Source organism: Melozone crissalis, unplaced genomic scaffold (genome assembly GCF_028551555.1).
Source record: "Melozone crissalis strain CALT ecotype California unplaced genomic scaffold, PUWL_Pcris_2 ptg000017l_1, whole genome shotgun sequence".
Classification (NCBI taxonomy): domain Eukaryota; kingdom Metazoa; phylum Chordata; class Aves; order Passeriformes; family Passerellidae; genus Melozone; species Melozone crissalis.
The window spans coordinates 12,311,817-12,325,049 of NW_026535795.1; the positions used below are offsets into that span (position 1 = coordinate 12,311,817).

A 13,233-nucleotide genomic window follows, 5' to 3' on the forward strand; every position below is an offset into this window, starting at 1 on the left:
GCATCCTCCCTGCCCACGGACACCTTTGGGTTTTCCATGCGCTGCGCCCTGAACATCCCGGCCCGTGGGGGCCTCAGGGGGATGGTCATGGATGGAGCTGCCTTCCAGCCGCGGGAATTATAAAAATGCACGGATGGGATGTGTGGGGGGACAATGGGGGTGTCCGTGGCCGGGGGAGCAGGAAGGCAATGCCAGGTGCAGAGGTTGAGCCTGGCTGTTCTCTCCAGGCTGGGAGAGAAACAGGGCGCAGTTAGGGCTTCTAAAGGGGGCACCGCTTTGGGGTTCCTGTGAGGGTGGATCAGCGCGCTGGACAGCATCCTTCACCAGCGGCTGGGCACCAGGAGCGGAGGGAAACGAAGCTGCTGAGCACCGTCCCGCGCCGGGAGCGGGCACACCCGGCACGGCAGGGTCCCCAGCGGGCAGCAGAACCGGCGGGCGGCTGTGTCAGCCTTCCCCTCACCGGGGATGGGGGCTGAGGAGCGCTCGGGGTTCCTCCAGCGGCGCTGCCCGCCGTGCCCGAGCCCCCGGCGCCGGAGGAGCCGCCCGGCCCCGCCGCGAACAATAGCGGCCCCGGCGCGGGGCGGTGCGGAGCGGGGCGGGCCGGGGCCGCCGCCGCCCCCCCGCCCGCCCTCTCCCCGCCCTCTCCCCGCGCCACAGGCACCGCCGCCGCCGCAGCCGGGTCCATGCCCGCTGGAGCCCCCGCCTGCCGCCGCCCGCAGCCCCGGCATGGACGTTCGGTTCTACCCCTCCGCCCCGCCCGCCGTGGGCTCGCTGCCCGGCGCGGACCCCACTTGCCTGGGCCCGCTGGATTATTATCACTGCAACAAGGTACCGACGGCAAGGGGGGAGCCCGGGCTCGGCGCGTCCCGCGCGGCTCCGCGGGGACGGGGACGGGGATGGGGACAGGGAAGGAAAGTGGCGGCGGCGCCGGTGCTGCGGGAGGGAATTTTGAAAGTGGTCTGGAAGAGGAGCGGGGGGAGCCCGAGCCCGGGCAATGCTCGGCGGGGCGGGCCGGCAGCGGAGCGCCGTGTCCGTGTGTCCGTGCGGTGTCCGTGTGTCCGTGCGGGGCTGGTTTAATCTCCTCCGCTCCGGGGTGTCCGTGCGGGGCTGGTTTAACCTCCTCCGCTCCGGGAGCGGAACGCAGTGTCCGTGTGTCCGTGTGTCCATGCGGGCTTGGTTTAACCTCCTCTGTTCCGCTCCGGGAGCGGAGTGCGGTGTCCGTGTGTCCGTGCGATGTCCGTGTGTCCGTGCGGGGCTGGTTTAACCTCCGCCGCTCCGGGAGCGGAACGCGGTGTCTGTGTGTCCGTGCGGTGTCCGTGTGTCCGTGCGGGGCTGGTTTAACCTCCGCCGCTCCGGGAGCGGAACGCGGTGTCTGTGTGTCCGTGCGGTGTCCGTGTGTCCGTGCGGGCTTGGTTTAACCTCCTCCGCCCCGCTCCGGGAGCGCTCGGCCCGGAGCGATGTGCGCGGTGTTGGGGGGCTGTTGTTGCGGTTGTTGTCGGGTACTTTTTTCCTGTTGTTCTTGGCCGTGTTGTTGTTTTGCACCTTCCTCACGAGCCGCGGAACCGCCGGGCCGGGTCGCGGCTCCTCCCGAGCGGGGTCCGGCCCCGTCCTTCGCCTCCGACCCTCACCCACCGAGGGGACACCCAGCTCCGGGCTGGGGGTGTCCGTGTGCCCCCATATCCCCAGCACGGCGGGGAAACCTCCATCACTCACATTTCCCCCGCTCGCTGCAGCTGCGAGGCGAAGCAGCCTGCGCTTGTAACGGGAGAGGGATGCGCAGGGGATATTTGAGAGCGCGGAGGTGCTCTAGGAAATTTCCCTCATCCTGGAGAAAGCCAAGCGAAGGGGATGGATGCTACTTCAGGGATAAGGAGTTTTCTGCCTTGCTCGCTGTGGGTAAACAGCGCTGATGTTTCAGCTACAAAGCCCTGGGATCCTGATCTCTTTGGAGGGAAGGGGATCATCCCAGACGTAATCCTTGCTGCCTTCCGGGCCAAATTCGGGTAATTGCGTCGAAAAAAGTTAATAAAAGGAGAAAACGCTCTCCTGCGTCGGTGCAGCAGCTCAGGATGCTCTCGGCTCACCTCACTGTTGTGATACTTTGGGATCAAACTCTTAAAACACAAGCGGAGGAAAATGTGTGCGGCTTCCCAGACGCGGCAAATTAATCTTAATGTATCAAGAGATGTATTTAACTGTTTTTCTGTCAGTGGGTTATTTATCTCTTTCTATTAAGTCGTAGCAAACCGAATAGTTCTCGTTTATTTTGAGATGCTGGATTATACTAAAAGGAAACAACTTTCGTTGTTTTCGCCTCTATCTGCGTACTGTGCCTGTATCTGCTGCCTTCAAAGTGTTTTATTATCATTGCCGTTGCTCTTAAAACACTAAATAAGCTCTTAAAATACTGACGAGAGCCGGATCACCTGGGAGCAGGACATTTGTCCTGCTGGAACACCCGCCCGTCGTGTGCGAGAGCAGAAACCTGGGATCGTGTGAGCCACTGGCAACTGCGGCTGCCCCCAGACCCTTCTGGCGTTCGGAACTCGCTTTTACCCAGAAGTTGTTGGGTGCCAACACGATTCACTTTGCCTTGCGGTGTTCTGTGCGGGAGCTGGGGCTGGTGCCGCGCTGGGGCTGGGGCTGGTGGCCTGCCAGCCTTGGGGCTGCGCGGTGCCCGTGTCCCCCCGAGCCTTGGGGCGCGGGGCCCCTCGTCCTCTGCTCATCCGTGGCCTGAATCCCTGAGATTAGTCCCGGATTAGGCGCTGGCCATTGATCCGCGGCTCCGGGCCTGCGGGAGTCGCCTCCTCTGGGGGTGCAGCGAGGCGAGCGGGTGCGATGGGCGCTGCTGCTGCTGCTGGTCCTGCCCTGGGCGGATGGGACAGCGGGGAGGAGCGCCCCAGGTACTGACCACTGCCACCAGATGCTGCTGTTGTCACTGCTAGCGAGCATCTGAAGGCAGCGGCAGAAGAAAGGAAGTGACTTACCCTTTGCTGGGTGCTTTTTCCATCCCCCTCTTCTTCTTTCCTTTTCTGAGTTATCAAATGACATTTGCTTATGCACAGCCGTGCACGTTTGTCCGTGGCATGTGGCTGGGATGAAGGCAGGGATGGAATGGGCTGACTCAGTTTCCCTGGCAGGCTGCAGGTGTAGCAGCTGTAACTTCAGCACCAAACCGTGGCCCGGAGAGGGGCAGGAGGAGCTGGCTCTGCTGCTTTTCCTTCGGAGAACTCCGGGCTGGGATCCGGCTGAGCATCACCAGCAGCGTGCTGTTCTCTCATTCTCATGTTCTCTGCCATGGAGCAAGAGTTCTCCTGCTTCCTGGAGCCACATGGGAGTCTCTGGGAACTCCAGAGCCTCACACAAAATCCCAACCCCAGTGCTCCTGACCAAATCCCAACCCCATCACTCCTGGCCAAATCCCAACCCCAGCGCTCCTGGCTGGTGCTGGTGGCTCAGCCCAGGGCTGGGCTGTGACAGTGTCTGCCTCAAAGCATTTCCATTTTAAAAAAGCTACAGAGGAGGGTGGGGTGGACTGAAAAAATCAGAATTCTCCCACTGTAAAATGGATAAAATCCATCTCTGGGAAGGACCTGAGCCAGGAGCACTTCCAGGCTCTTTGCTGTCCTCCTGCTTCGCTGAGTTCGCGGAGATGCTCTAAAGCCCTTTGATTTAAAAGATTTGTTTTGTTCAGGGTATTTTTGTTTGGTTTGGGGTTTTTTTTCCCCCTTTATTTATTTATTTCTTGAGGGGGAGGCAGCAAAGCTGGGCTGTGCAGTGTCACTGTGCATAAATAACTCACTGGGAGCACGGCAGAGCTGCCTCAGCCCAGAGCAGCCTGAAATGTTAATGGAATTGTTTTGTGCACTTACTGGACATGATATTGTTACCAGGAGGTCTCCAATCTCGCCTGCACGCTGCAGTCAGCCACAGTTCCTCTCTGCAGCTATGCAGGGGCCTATTGCACATCAGCATTTCCATTTCTGAAAGGACAAGGGATGTTTAGAGGGATAATGAAATGGGAGTGTGTGCTCAGCCCAGGCCTCCCCAGGAAGGGGGAATTTGCACCCTTCCTTTAACTGCTTCCACAGCATCCCTGTTTCCCCTGGAAGGGCTGGCCACTGGCAGGGATGGGGAAGGTGGTGAGGGGCTGGACACCCACAAGTGGATGAGAGCCTTCCTGCCCCCTCAGGCAGGGTGAGAAGGAGCCCTCCCTGCTGCTGACTGTGTTTGGTGAGGAGTTCTGATGGATCAGGAGTACTGGTGGCATGGAAGCTGGGGAAAAGGGCTCCCTGTGAAAACCAGCCCCTGTTACTGCATGGAGCAGCCTGCCACGGCAGCTGGAATGGGGAGCCAGCCCCAAAGTTCCTGCTGCTCACAGCCTGATGCTCCTTGGCAGGATTTCTAGGGCTGTAGAGTGCTCAGCCCAAGGTGTTGAGGAGCCACCTGAGAGGACAAACTGCAACGAGCATTTCCCACTATGGAGTGCTGTCCTCCATCCTGTGGGCTGGATCCAGGACCTGCTCCACCTCTGGGACAGCAGGAACACCTCTGGTGTCTGCACAGTGTCCACAAGGGACTGGGGAGGTTCAGCTCAGAGTGTGAGGAGCCCTCATCCAAACTGACACCCATCCCTGTCATCGGCCACCTGAGCACTGCTAAAGGAAACACCTCTGGTTTGGATTCCTTGTTTAAACTTAGGTCTAAACCCCTTTTCCTGTCCTCTCTGGCCATTTCCCTGGTTCCTGCTGCATTCTCCTTCCTGCCTGCTTGCCAGGAAAGCTTTCACAGGGCTCTGAGCTGCTCGTGTGTGATGCCGGTGTTTGGGGAAGAGCAGCAAAATGTGCATTTTAGTAAGAGCGAGGCTTGTTCTGCTCTTAGCAGAGCTTTAGTGACAGGGTCTGGTGTGCTGGCTGACACAGCAGCATGGAAGGGTTTTTTTCTAGATCCTAAATTGTGTGTGGGGGTCCATGAAGCTCAGGAGGGAATTTTTCCTTCTCAGCCCAAGCAAAATTGCCTTGGCAAGGAAACACCTCTGGTTTGGATTTCTTGTTTCAATTTGGGTCTAAACCCCTTTTTCTGTCCTCTCTGACCATTTTCCTGGTTCCTGCTGCATTCCCCTTCCTGCTCCCTTGCCAGGAAAGCTTTCACAGGGCTTTGAGCTGCCCAAAGTGTGTGGTGCTGGTGTTTTGGGGAGAGCAGTTGGTCCCTCCACCCTCCAATTGCTTTAAGAAAATGTGGGGATTTTCCCATTTGAGCTCTAGGGAGATTCTGCAGCTCTATTTCACAATAAATAAACCACAGTACGGTAAAAAATGTGCATCTTAGTAAGAGCGAGGCTTGTTCTGCTCTTAGCAGAGCTTTAGTGACAGGATCTGTTGTGCTGGCTGACACAGCAGCATGGAAGGGTTTTTTCCTAGATCCTCAATTGTGTGTGTGGCTCTACGAAGCTCAGGAGGGAGTTTTTCCTGCTCAGCCCAAGCAAAATTAGCAAAATTGCCTTGGCAAGGGAGGCCTGTGAGAGGAATCCTGCCAGAGCACGATACCCTGAGCTCTTTCATGCAGGGTGTGCAGGGATGCTGGAGGAGTGATCCTGCTCCCCAGGGGCATCTTTGGGGAGTGAATTATCATCTCTATTCTTCCTGCAGAAATAAATTTAAATATAAATTCTGCCTGCTTGCTTCTGGTGCTACAATGGTCAGACTGGGTTAGCATGATGCCCAATTCGGAGCCAGTGGAATTGATGGGGATTGATGAGGATGATGATGAGGAGGAGAACTCAGCCTGGAAATACCAAATCCACACTGCTGTGAGACCCTGGGAGTGTCTGTGGTCCTTGGGAACCCCCGTGCTGGGGGCTCTGTTATTAACCTTGCAGGACTTCTGTAGGATTCATCAGCACCATCAAACTTTTACTCAAATTTTCCTTGTAGGATCCTGTGGCTTTGCCTCTTGAAACACAGCCTCTCTCTTGCCTTTTGCACTGATAAATTGACAAAAGCTATTTTACCAATACACCATTAATATCTGCTAGTTATGTGATGGGTATTATCTGCAACCAATGTTCTCTTCTTTAAGAACCCTTCAGAAATGGGATCTGAGCTGGTATGAGCCTGAGTTGATGTAGCAAATGCATTTCTGTGAAATGTTCTGTTTTGATTTTTACTATAAATTGTACATTGCAGTGATAAACATGGTCCCTTTTTCCTTGTTCCAGCACTGCTTTGCCATTCTGGAAGATAAAATGCATTCTTTCCCTTCCTACTTCCGAAGCCAACTCTGTTTTGAAGTAACATAAATCTTTCTTTGGAGATGGAGGATTTTGGATGCAGAACAAAGTCCAGCAGATTTTTAATTTGGGGCCCATTTCATTCTCATTTGGCAGGCAGCTCCTGTTGATTTGCAAATGTAGATTTTTAAAATATATTTTTTCTTTTAGGCCCTGAATATGGGCAAGGGCTTCCTCTGAGAAGTGGCTGAGTTACTCAGTGGGACAACCCTGCCTTCTCCAGAGTGGTCTTTGATGGGTTGCACAGCAGAAAGTGTTTGAAGCTCCATTTTCTTTTTTGCCTTGGGCTTTAAGTCAGGGATTGGGAGCTAAATAATGAATGTCCATCCATTCATAGAAAATGTTGTTTTCTCTGCATGCACAGAGGGGAGACTTTAATCTGGTTGTTTTGGGAACAATGGGAGATGTTTGGAAGACCAGTCTGACTTGTGTGTAACGACATGTTTGTTTGGGCTGCTTCTGAATAACCTTGTCAAGGACCTCATCCGTGGAAGTCCTTGTAGCAGAGGAGACATCAAGAAACAAAAAATTCAGGATCAAAACTGTACAGGTTTCTCTGATTTATTTATGATCCTTCAAATCAATGACTGTCCCCAAATCAGTGTTCCAGAGGTGTGGGGGTTACACCACCCTAACTGCAGAGGAAATCCATGATCAGCTCTGCCTTGGACCTCTGAGCCTGCAGCAGGCACCAGGATCAGTTTGTGCATCTATAACAGAGAAAACATCCTGTTAATAAACTGTATTTTCTATTAGAGGCCAGAGTATCCAATAATTTGGAGGGTGCATGGCTGATCCTGGTGCCAGGGCAGTGGGAGAGCACCTGGAACCCTGCAGAGCTCTTCCAGCTTTTCCTCCTTGTAAGGATGGGCACTGCCAGCTCCTTTCCTGGGAGTCATTGTTAACATTGTGATCTCCCTGCAGCATTTGCAGAAAAATCTCTGTTTTCATGCTGCCTTCACTTTGCATCTCCTTCCTGCTGGCTACAAGGAGCAGGAGGTGAGGATGCTCCACCACCACACACTGGCCCCACTGGGAGGGGGGAGCGTTTTCCCCTCGAGGTGCAATTTTCCCCTATTACCTTTGTACTCCTCTGTTGTTTTTTTTTTTTTTACAAAATGAGCTCTAAATGCTTTTACCATAAGTTGGGTTATATCTGGCAGTATAAATGAAGCATATAATTGTGTTTTCCTAACAGCTCCACATTAAAAATAAGTTATTGTGTTGCTAATGTGTTTTTCCTGACAATTTCCCATCCGGTGAGTGCGAGGCTCTGTCTGAACTGTCGTGTAGCAGCACCTCTGCCTCCTCTTGAGATCTTATTCAGTATTCCTCAAGTCAGGCTGAAGTGTTAGTGTGATTAGAGCTTTCAAACTATTAATTCCTAATTGGAGGTTTGAGCTCTAATGTTCCACCTTTGTGATTTTACACTCATTTTAATATAATTAAATAATGCATAATGTATGTTCTATAATATTACACATAAATTATAGATGGCATATACTATATTCTATGGTGTACATAAATTATCCATTATCTAATATATGATAGAAATTATATTATGCATTATATATGATATATTATATATAATTATAGTAATTGGGGATACACAGCTCAGCTTCAGCAGGAAGAAATCTCTCAACAAAACTTACTGGAACAAGTACTGATCACACCACTCTTTAAAAAATAATAATAATAAAAAAAGATAGAAAACAGAATTAAATCACCTGATTTTACAGCTATATGACCAGATTTAAATATCTTAATTATCTGCCTCCCCCACTACCTTTTCCTATTGTTTCCCTGTGGAGGTTTTGTTCTGATGGATGCCATTTCTTCCCTGAAAAATGGCCCTGGCTGCTGTGGTGCTGCAGGCAGAATCTCTGCCTTGTGCCACAGAACCTCTCCCCGCCTCCCCCATCCTTTGCATGGATTGCTTGACCTCTGCAGATATAATTAAATCTCTTCCTGACGACTATGAGATTGCAGCTCGGCTCTGTGGCGAAGGGAGCTGGGAGGGAAGTGTTAAACAGGGCCTGAGCCAGGAATTGCTCTTGTGGGGAGATGGTTGGGCTGTGTTGGTCGCTGCACGTGGCTTCAGAGGAGCCTGGTCTGCAGAAATCAGCCCAGCCTTGGTCCCAGGCAGCTCCTTCACCTCTAATTCTGGGCTGGACCTGGGCACAGGAGAATTTTGCCAGTGGTTAAAATGTAGAAGATTTAATTTTTTCTGCTGGTTTGAGGGCTCAGCCTTTTGCTCTCATGCTGCCTTTTTCCCCTGGGTTTCTAAGGAAGTCATGACTTAGCAGCTGATAGGAAAGGGGGGTGACATTTAAAGACCAGGTGGCAGAAGTTGCTGCACTCTGCTCTGAGCCTCTTCTCCCCATTCCCAACGAGCATCATCTTCCCCAGCAGAGCCCCCCAGCCTGTGGTGCTCAGGGGAGGTGGAGGATGAGCCCTGGCATATGCCACCCTCCCCTCTGGTCACTGTCACCCAGGCTGTGTTTTCCCCACAGCCCCATGGATCCTGTTCCACCCCCCCAGTGGCAAGGAGCCCTTTTTTATCAGATTAGCTGGATCACATCACCAGGTTTCTCTTCCCACAAAACCTGCTGGTGAGTCAGAGTTTCCATCCCCATCTGGGCTCCTCAGGGAGGCTCCATCCCCTTTCTTCCCAGCTGCCTGCAAGTGCATGGTGCTTTTCCTCTCCACTTTAGAGAAAACAATCACCTTCCTCTCCATCTCTGCTCTTGCCAGTGGCCAAGCTTGGGAGATAAGAGCTGTGTCATGGGTCTGCCTTTTATCCTCTCCAGGAACTGGCCAAGATCTCCCTCTCCAGCTCATTTCAGGGCTCCCCAGACATGTGGGGGTTATTTTAGGAATAATTTGAGCCACCCTGATCACTGAGGATCCATTGCAGGACATCCAGGCCCATGGAGAAGTGCAAGCAGAGCCTGGGACATCTGAAAGGCTTCTCTCTTCCATAGATGTGGATCTCCACATTCATACCCATGAAGGAAGTTCCACCTTTCCAGCCAGGTTCACCAAGTGTTTATTCCTGAACATCTCCCTGTCCCTGAGAAGGTGGTAGGGCTGTGCAGGCTCTTTAGGAGTTCTCAAGCCTTTTGAAAACCCTCAAATGCAACAGTTTTAGTGTGAAGGATGATGCTGGGAAGGGGAGGAGATTGTCATGGAGAGCTGGGCCTCGTGTGGAGCTGGTGGAGCTCAGCCCTGTTCCAGCAGTGCAGGCTGAGCTCTCTCCTTCCCTGAGAGCAAACCCTTGGCCAAGGATGAGCTGTTTGATTCCATCCCTTTATTCCACCCTCACCTCTCCTTTATGCAGAGGGGAAGATGCTCCCAGGGACCTCTGTGGTGCTGGGAGGGCACAGGATGGGCTGCTGAAGGCCCCCAACATGAGAAGGACCTGGAGCTGTTGGAGAGAGTCCAGAGGAGGCCATGGAGACCCTCCAAGGGCTGGAGCCCCTCTGCTCTGAGCCAGGCTGGGGGACCTGGGGGTGCTCACCTGGAGAACAGAAGGATCCAGGGAGAGCTCAGAGCTCCTTCCAGGGCCTAAAGGGGCTCCAGGAGAGCTGGAGAGGGACTGGGGACAAGGGATGGGAGGGACAGGACACAGGGAATGGCTCCCACTGCCAGAGGGCAGGGATGGATGGGAGATTGGGAATGAGGAATTCTTCCCTGTGAGGGTGGGCAGGCCCTGGCACAGGGTGCCCAGAGCAGCTGTGGCTGCCCCTGGATCCCTGGCAGTGCCCAAGGCCAGGCTGGACAGGGCTTGGAGCACCCTGGGACAGTGGCAGGTGTCCCTGCCATGGCATGAGATCCAACCCAAACCATTCTGTGATTTTGTTGCATCACTTACAGTTACTAAACCCTAACGCTTTTATTTCTTTTTTGTCAATAAATAACAATTCCCTGTTTCTTTCCCATTCCTTGCTTCTTAGTTTTCTTGGGTGCCTCTTTGAACAGAGGGGTTTTATACACTGAGCCATCTCAGAACATTATGCCTGCAGTGGAAGAATGATGTATTTTTAGGGAATTAGATCCGTTGTCCCTACTGTCAGAAGAGGGGCAGTGTACCCTGGAGTCCTCAACAAAAAGAAGAGAAGCTTTGACAGCACGGAAATGAAATGTATGAAAACCTTAGTGAATTCTAGCTGAATTATCTTGGTTTGTTTCAGCTTATGCAATGGCCCAAAAAAGCATTAGAATATCACATAAAGAAGAAAAAGCAGAAATACTGGGAGGGGACACAAAGAACAGAAAGTGGGGCTTGTAGCAATGGAAGATGTTCCCCCCCATCAGATCCTGCTCTGTTTGTTCATGCTCAACCCAGGGAGGCAACTTTTCCCCTGCCACATTATCTTGTCTCTAAATAGCGTTCAAAGGAGAAGAAGAATGTGCTGTTAAAAATATCAAACTTTTGGGAATGGCTGGCAGACTTTAGCACTGATAAGCATTGTTGATTGAAGATCAAACAGCCCTGGAAGAAAAAACCTTTCCAGCAAGCACCGTGGGTCCAGCCCTGCAGCCAGACAGTGAGGTCAGCCTTCAATCCAGGGATATTTAGGGACTGACACTGGAATTATGGTCTGGGCTCTCTACCCCAGACGGATGTTGGTGACACTGTGGTTTCAACTTGATAAATCTGTTCAAGCTGAGACCAGCATTTATTCCGTGCCAAGAGTTTGCATTAGTAGGTGGTAGCTTTATATATCAATTTTTTCCTTCATTTAAGATAAAGAGGGAAGGCTGCAGGTCATAATGTGAACTGAAGACTGCTGGCATTTGTTTTTTAATTAATTGACAACCTGCATTTCTGTGTCAAGGTTGCAAATTAATAGTGGGTGGCCATCTGTTTGCAAAGCAGATAGTTCTGGCTGTGCCAAACATGTGGAGTATTTAACCATTTGATTTAAATCAGACCAGAATGGTGGCTTTTTGAACACTCTATTAAGTTGGGTTTTCCATTTAAGAGTTGGCCTGTGAAAACTATTGAAATGGTCTTTTTAGATCATAAACTTGCAGGCCTTTAAGTTAATTGTTTGGCATATTTGGCTTTTTTTTAGGAGAGGCCAAATCCTGGTGGGAATAGCAACATGGAGCTTCAATCACCTGTGGAAATGGGGTACCAAATTTGTGTGAGAGCACCAAAGAAACAAATACATGTTAAAAATCATAAAGTAGTTCTGGCTGGAAGGGACCTCTGAAAGTGTATTTGAACTAATTTCAATAGCACCTTCTGGGATTGAGATGGCAGGAAAGAAAAATATCAATAGATTTTCTGCTCTAATACAGTGAGAGTCTCAGTGGTGGTGGCTGCAATCAAATGCTAAATAGAAAGTTTGCAATAAAAAGGGCTTTAGTTAGAATTAATAAAATGTGAAATGCCTCGTTCTTTGGAAAACATGTGGTATTGACTGAGATTTAGAATATGTCCTGGGAGCAGGGATCTGGACTGCAGGCTCTAGAGCTGACTCTGGCATCCTTTCCCTGCATGCATTAATATTATTCCTTTATTTATTATATTTTTTTAAATTTTATTTTTTGCCTGGAAAGGTCACAGTGTGCCAGTTGGAGAGGAAATAAGCGAAGAGCTGGAATCAAGGGCAGCCTTGCACAAAGTTACCATCCTCTTTTCCCACTCCTTCACCTTCCTGTGCTGTGCATGGCAGGGAGATGATCTTTAAGGTTCCTTCCAACCAAATTGGATTCTAAACCAGGATCCCTGTATCACAATCCTTATAATGAAAATTTTCCTGATAAGTTTGATTTTTAGTCCTGCTATCCAGAAGCTGCACATGAAGCCACAGGTAGTTCCCATTTCCAGGAAAGCACTGCTGAATTCGCTGGGAAATGTGGATTGTAACATCCTCTTGTTTTGAGGAATTGTCTTAGGATATTCTGAAGCTCAACTGGAGCTTCTCATTTCCCACCAGAGCTGGAAATCTTGGCTGGCTCAGAGGCAGGAAGGGCCTGGTGCTGGATGTGGGGCAGAAGCTTGTGTCACTGTCATCATGCCATGAGCATGGGGATGGTGCCAGCTTGGAAGGGATGCTCTGCTTGGCACAGAAAGGTCTGGAGAACAGCAAGGCTGCTGCCTTGCTTAGCACACGTACTGCAGCACCCACAGACTCCTGGAGAGCCTCTGGGGCTCTCTTCATCACTGGGACACCAGGCCATGGTGCTGAGGGACAGATGTCCTCAGGAGCTGTGAGATAGGCCTGGTGGCTGCTGTGCTGCTCTCTGGGTGAGGGCATGTGCTTCCAAAATCACAGAGATGTGGTGCCTGGGGACGTGGTTTAATGCTGGCCTTGGCAGTGCTGAGTTGGTGCTTGGACTCTGTGATCTTGGAGGTGTTTCCCACCTTTAGGATTCTTTCAGTCTCTGGTGGCAGTGTGGGACACACAGTAGGTCAAGGGCAAGCTGGGCCACATGAAACTCTTCTCTTTGGCCATTATGGAACCACTCATGAGGCTGGTGGGCAATCCAGTCTTCTCTGGGGCTCTTTCTGGATCTGGTTTGGGATTCTTGGGGCTGTCCCATGCCAGGCCAGAAGCTGGACTTTGATCATCCTTTTGGGTCACTTCCAACTATGATAAACATACCTTCCCAGAGTGAAACCCAGCAGCACCAGGCCAAGTTGAGATAAAAATGAAGAAGTTTGTGTGACTGAAGGTTTTGGAGCATGGTGCAGTGATGGAGCCAGGCTCTGCAGGGTGGGCTGGCCACTGAGCTCCCTGCCTTTGGGACCCTGTGAGGCTCCATCCTTCTGGAGACCTGTGAGGCTCAGCTTTCCCTTGGTCATTACTGAGTGTGGCAGGCATGACTGGAGCACCTTGGTGAAGCACAAAGCTCAGTCCCACAGGGGTGGGAAGGAGGTGACAACAAAAAGTTTAATTCCCTGCTGGTCTCAGCCACGGTTCAGGCTT

At 51.6% G+C, this 13,233-nt stretch overlaps 1 protein-coding gene across 1 annotated transcript in view; it reads left to right on the forward strand.

Annotated features, from left to right (window-relative positions):
- The first annotated feature begins 675 nt into the window (after positions 1-675).
- Positions 676-13,233, forward strand: part of TOX2 (TOX high mobility group box family member 2) — a 172,785-nt gene continuing 160,227 nt past the window's right edge. Inside the window, exon 1 of the mRNA XM_054274919.1 lies at positions 676-828. Within this exon, the coding sequence (XP_054130894.1) occupies positions 727-828 (102 nt within the window). The 5' untranslated portion in view covers positions 676-726. The remainder of the gene's footprint in view (positions 829-13,233) is intronic.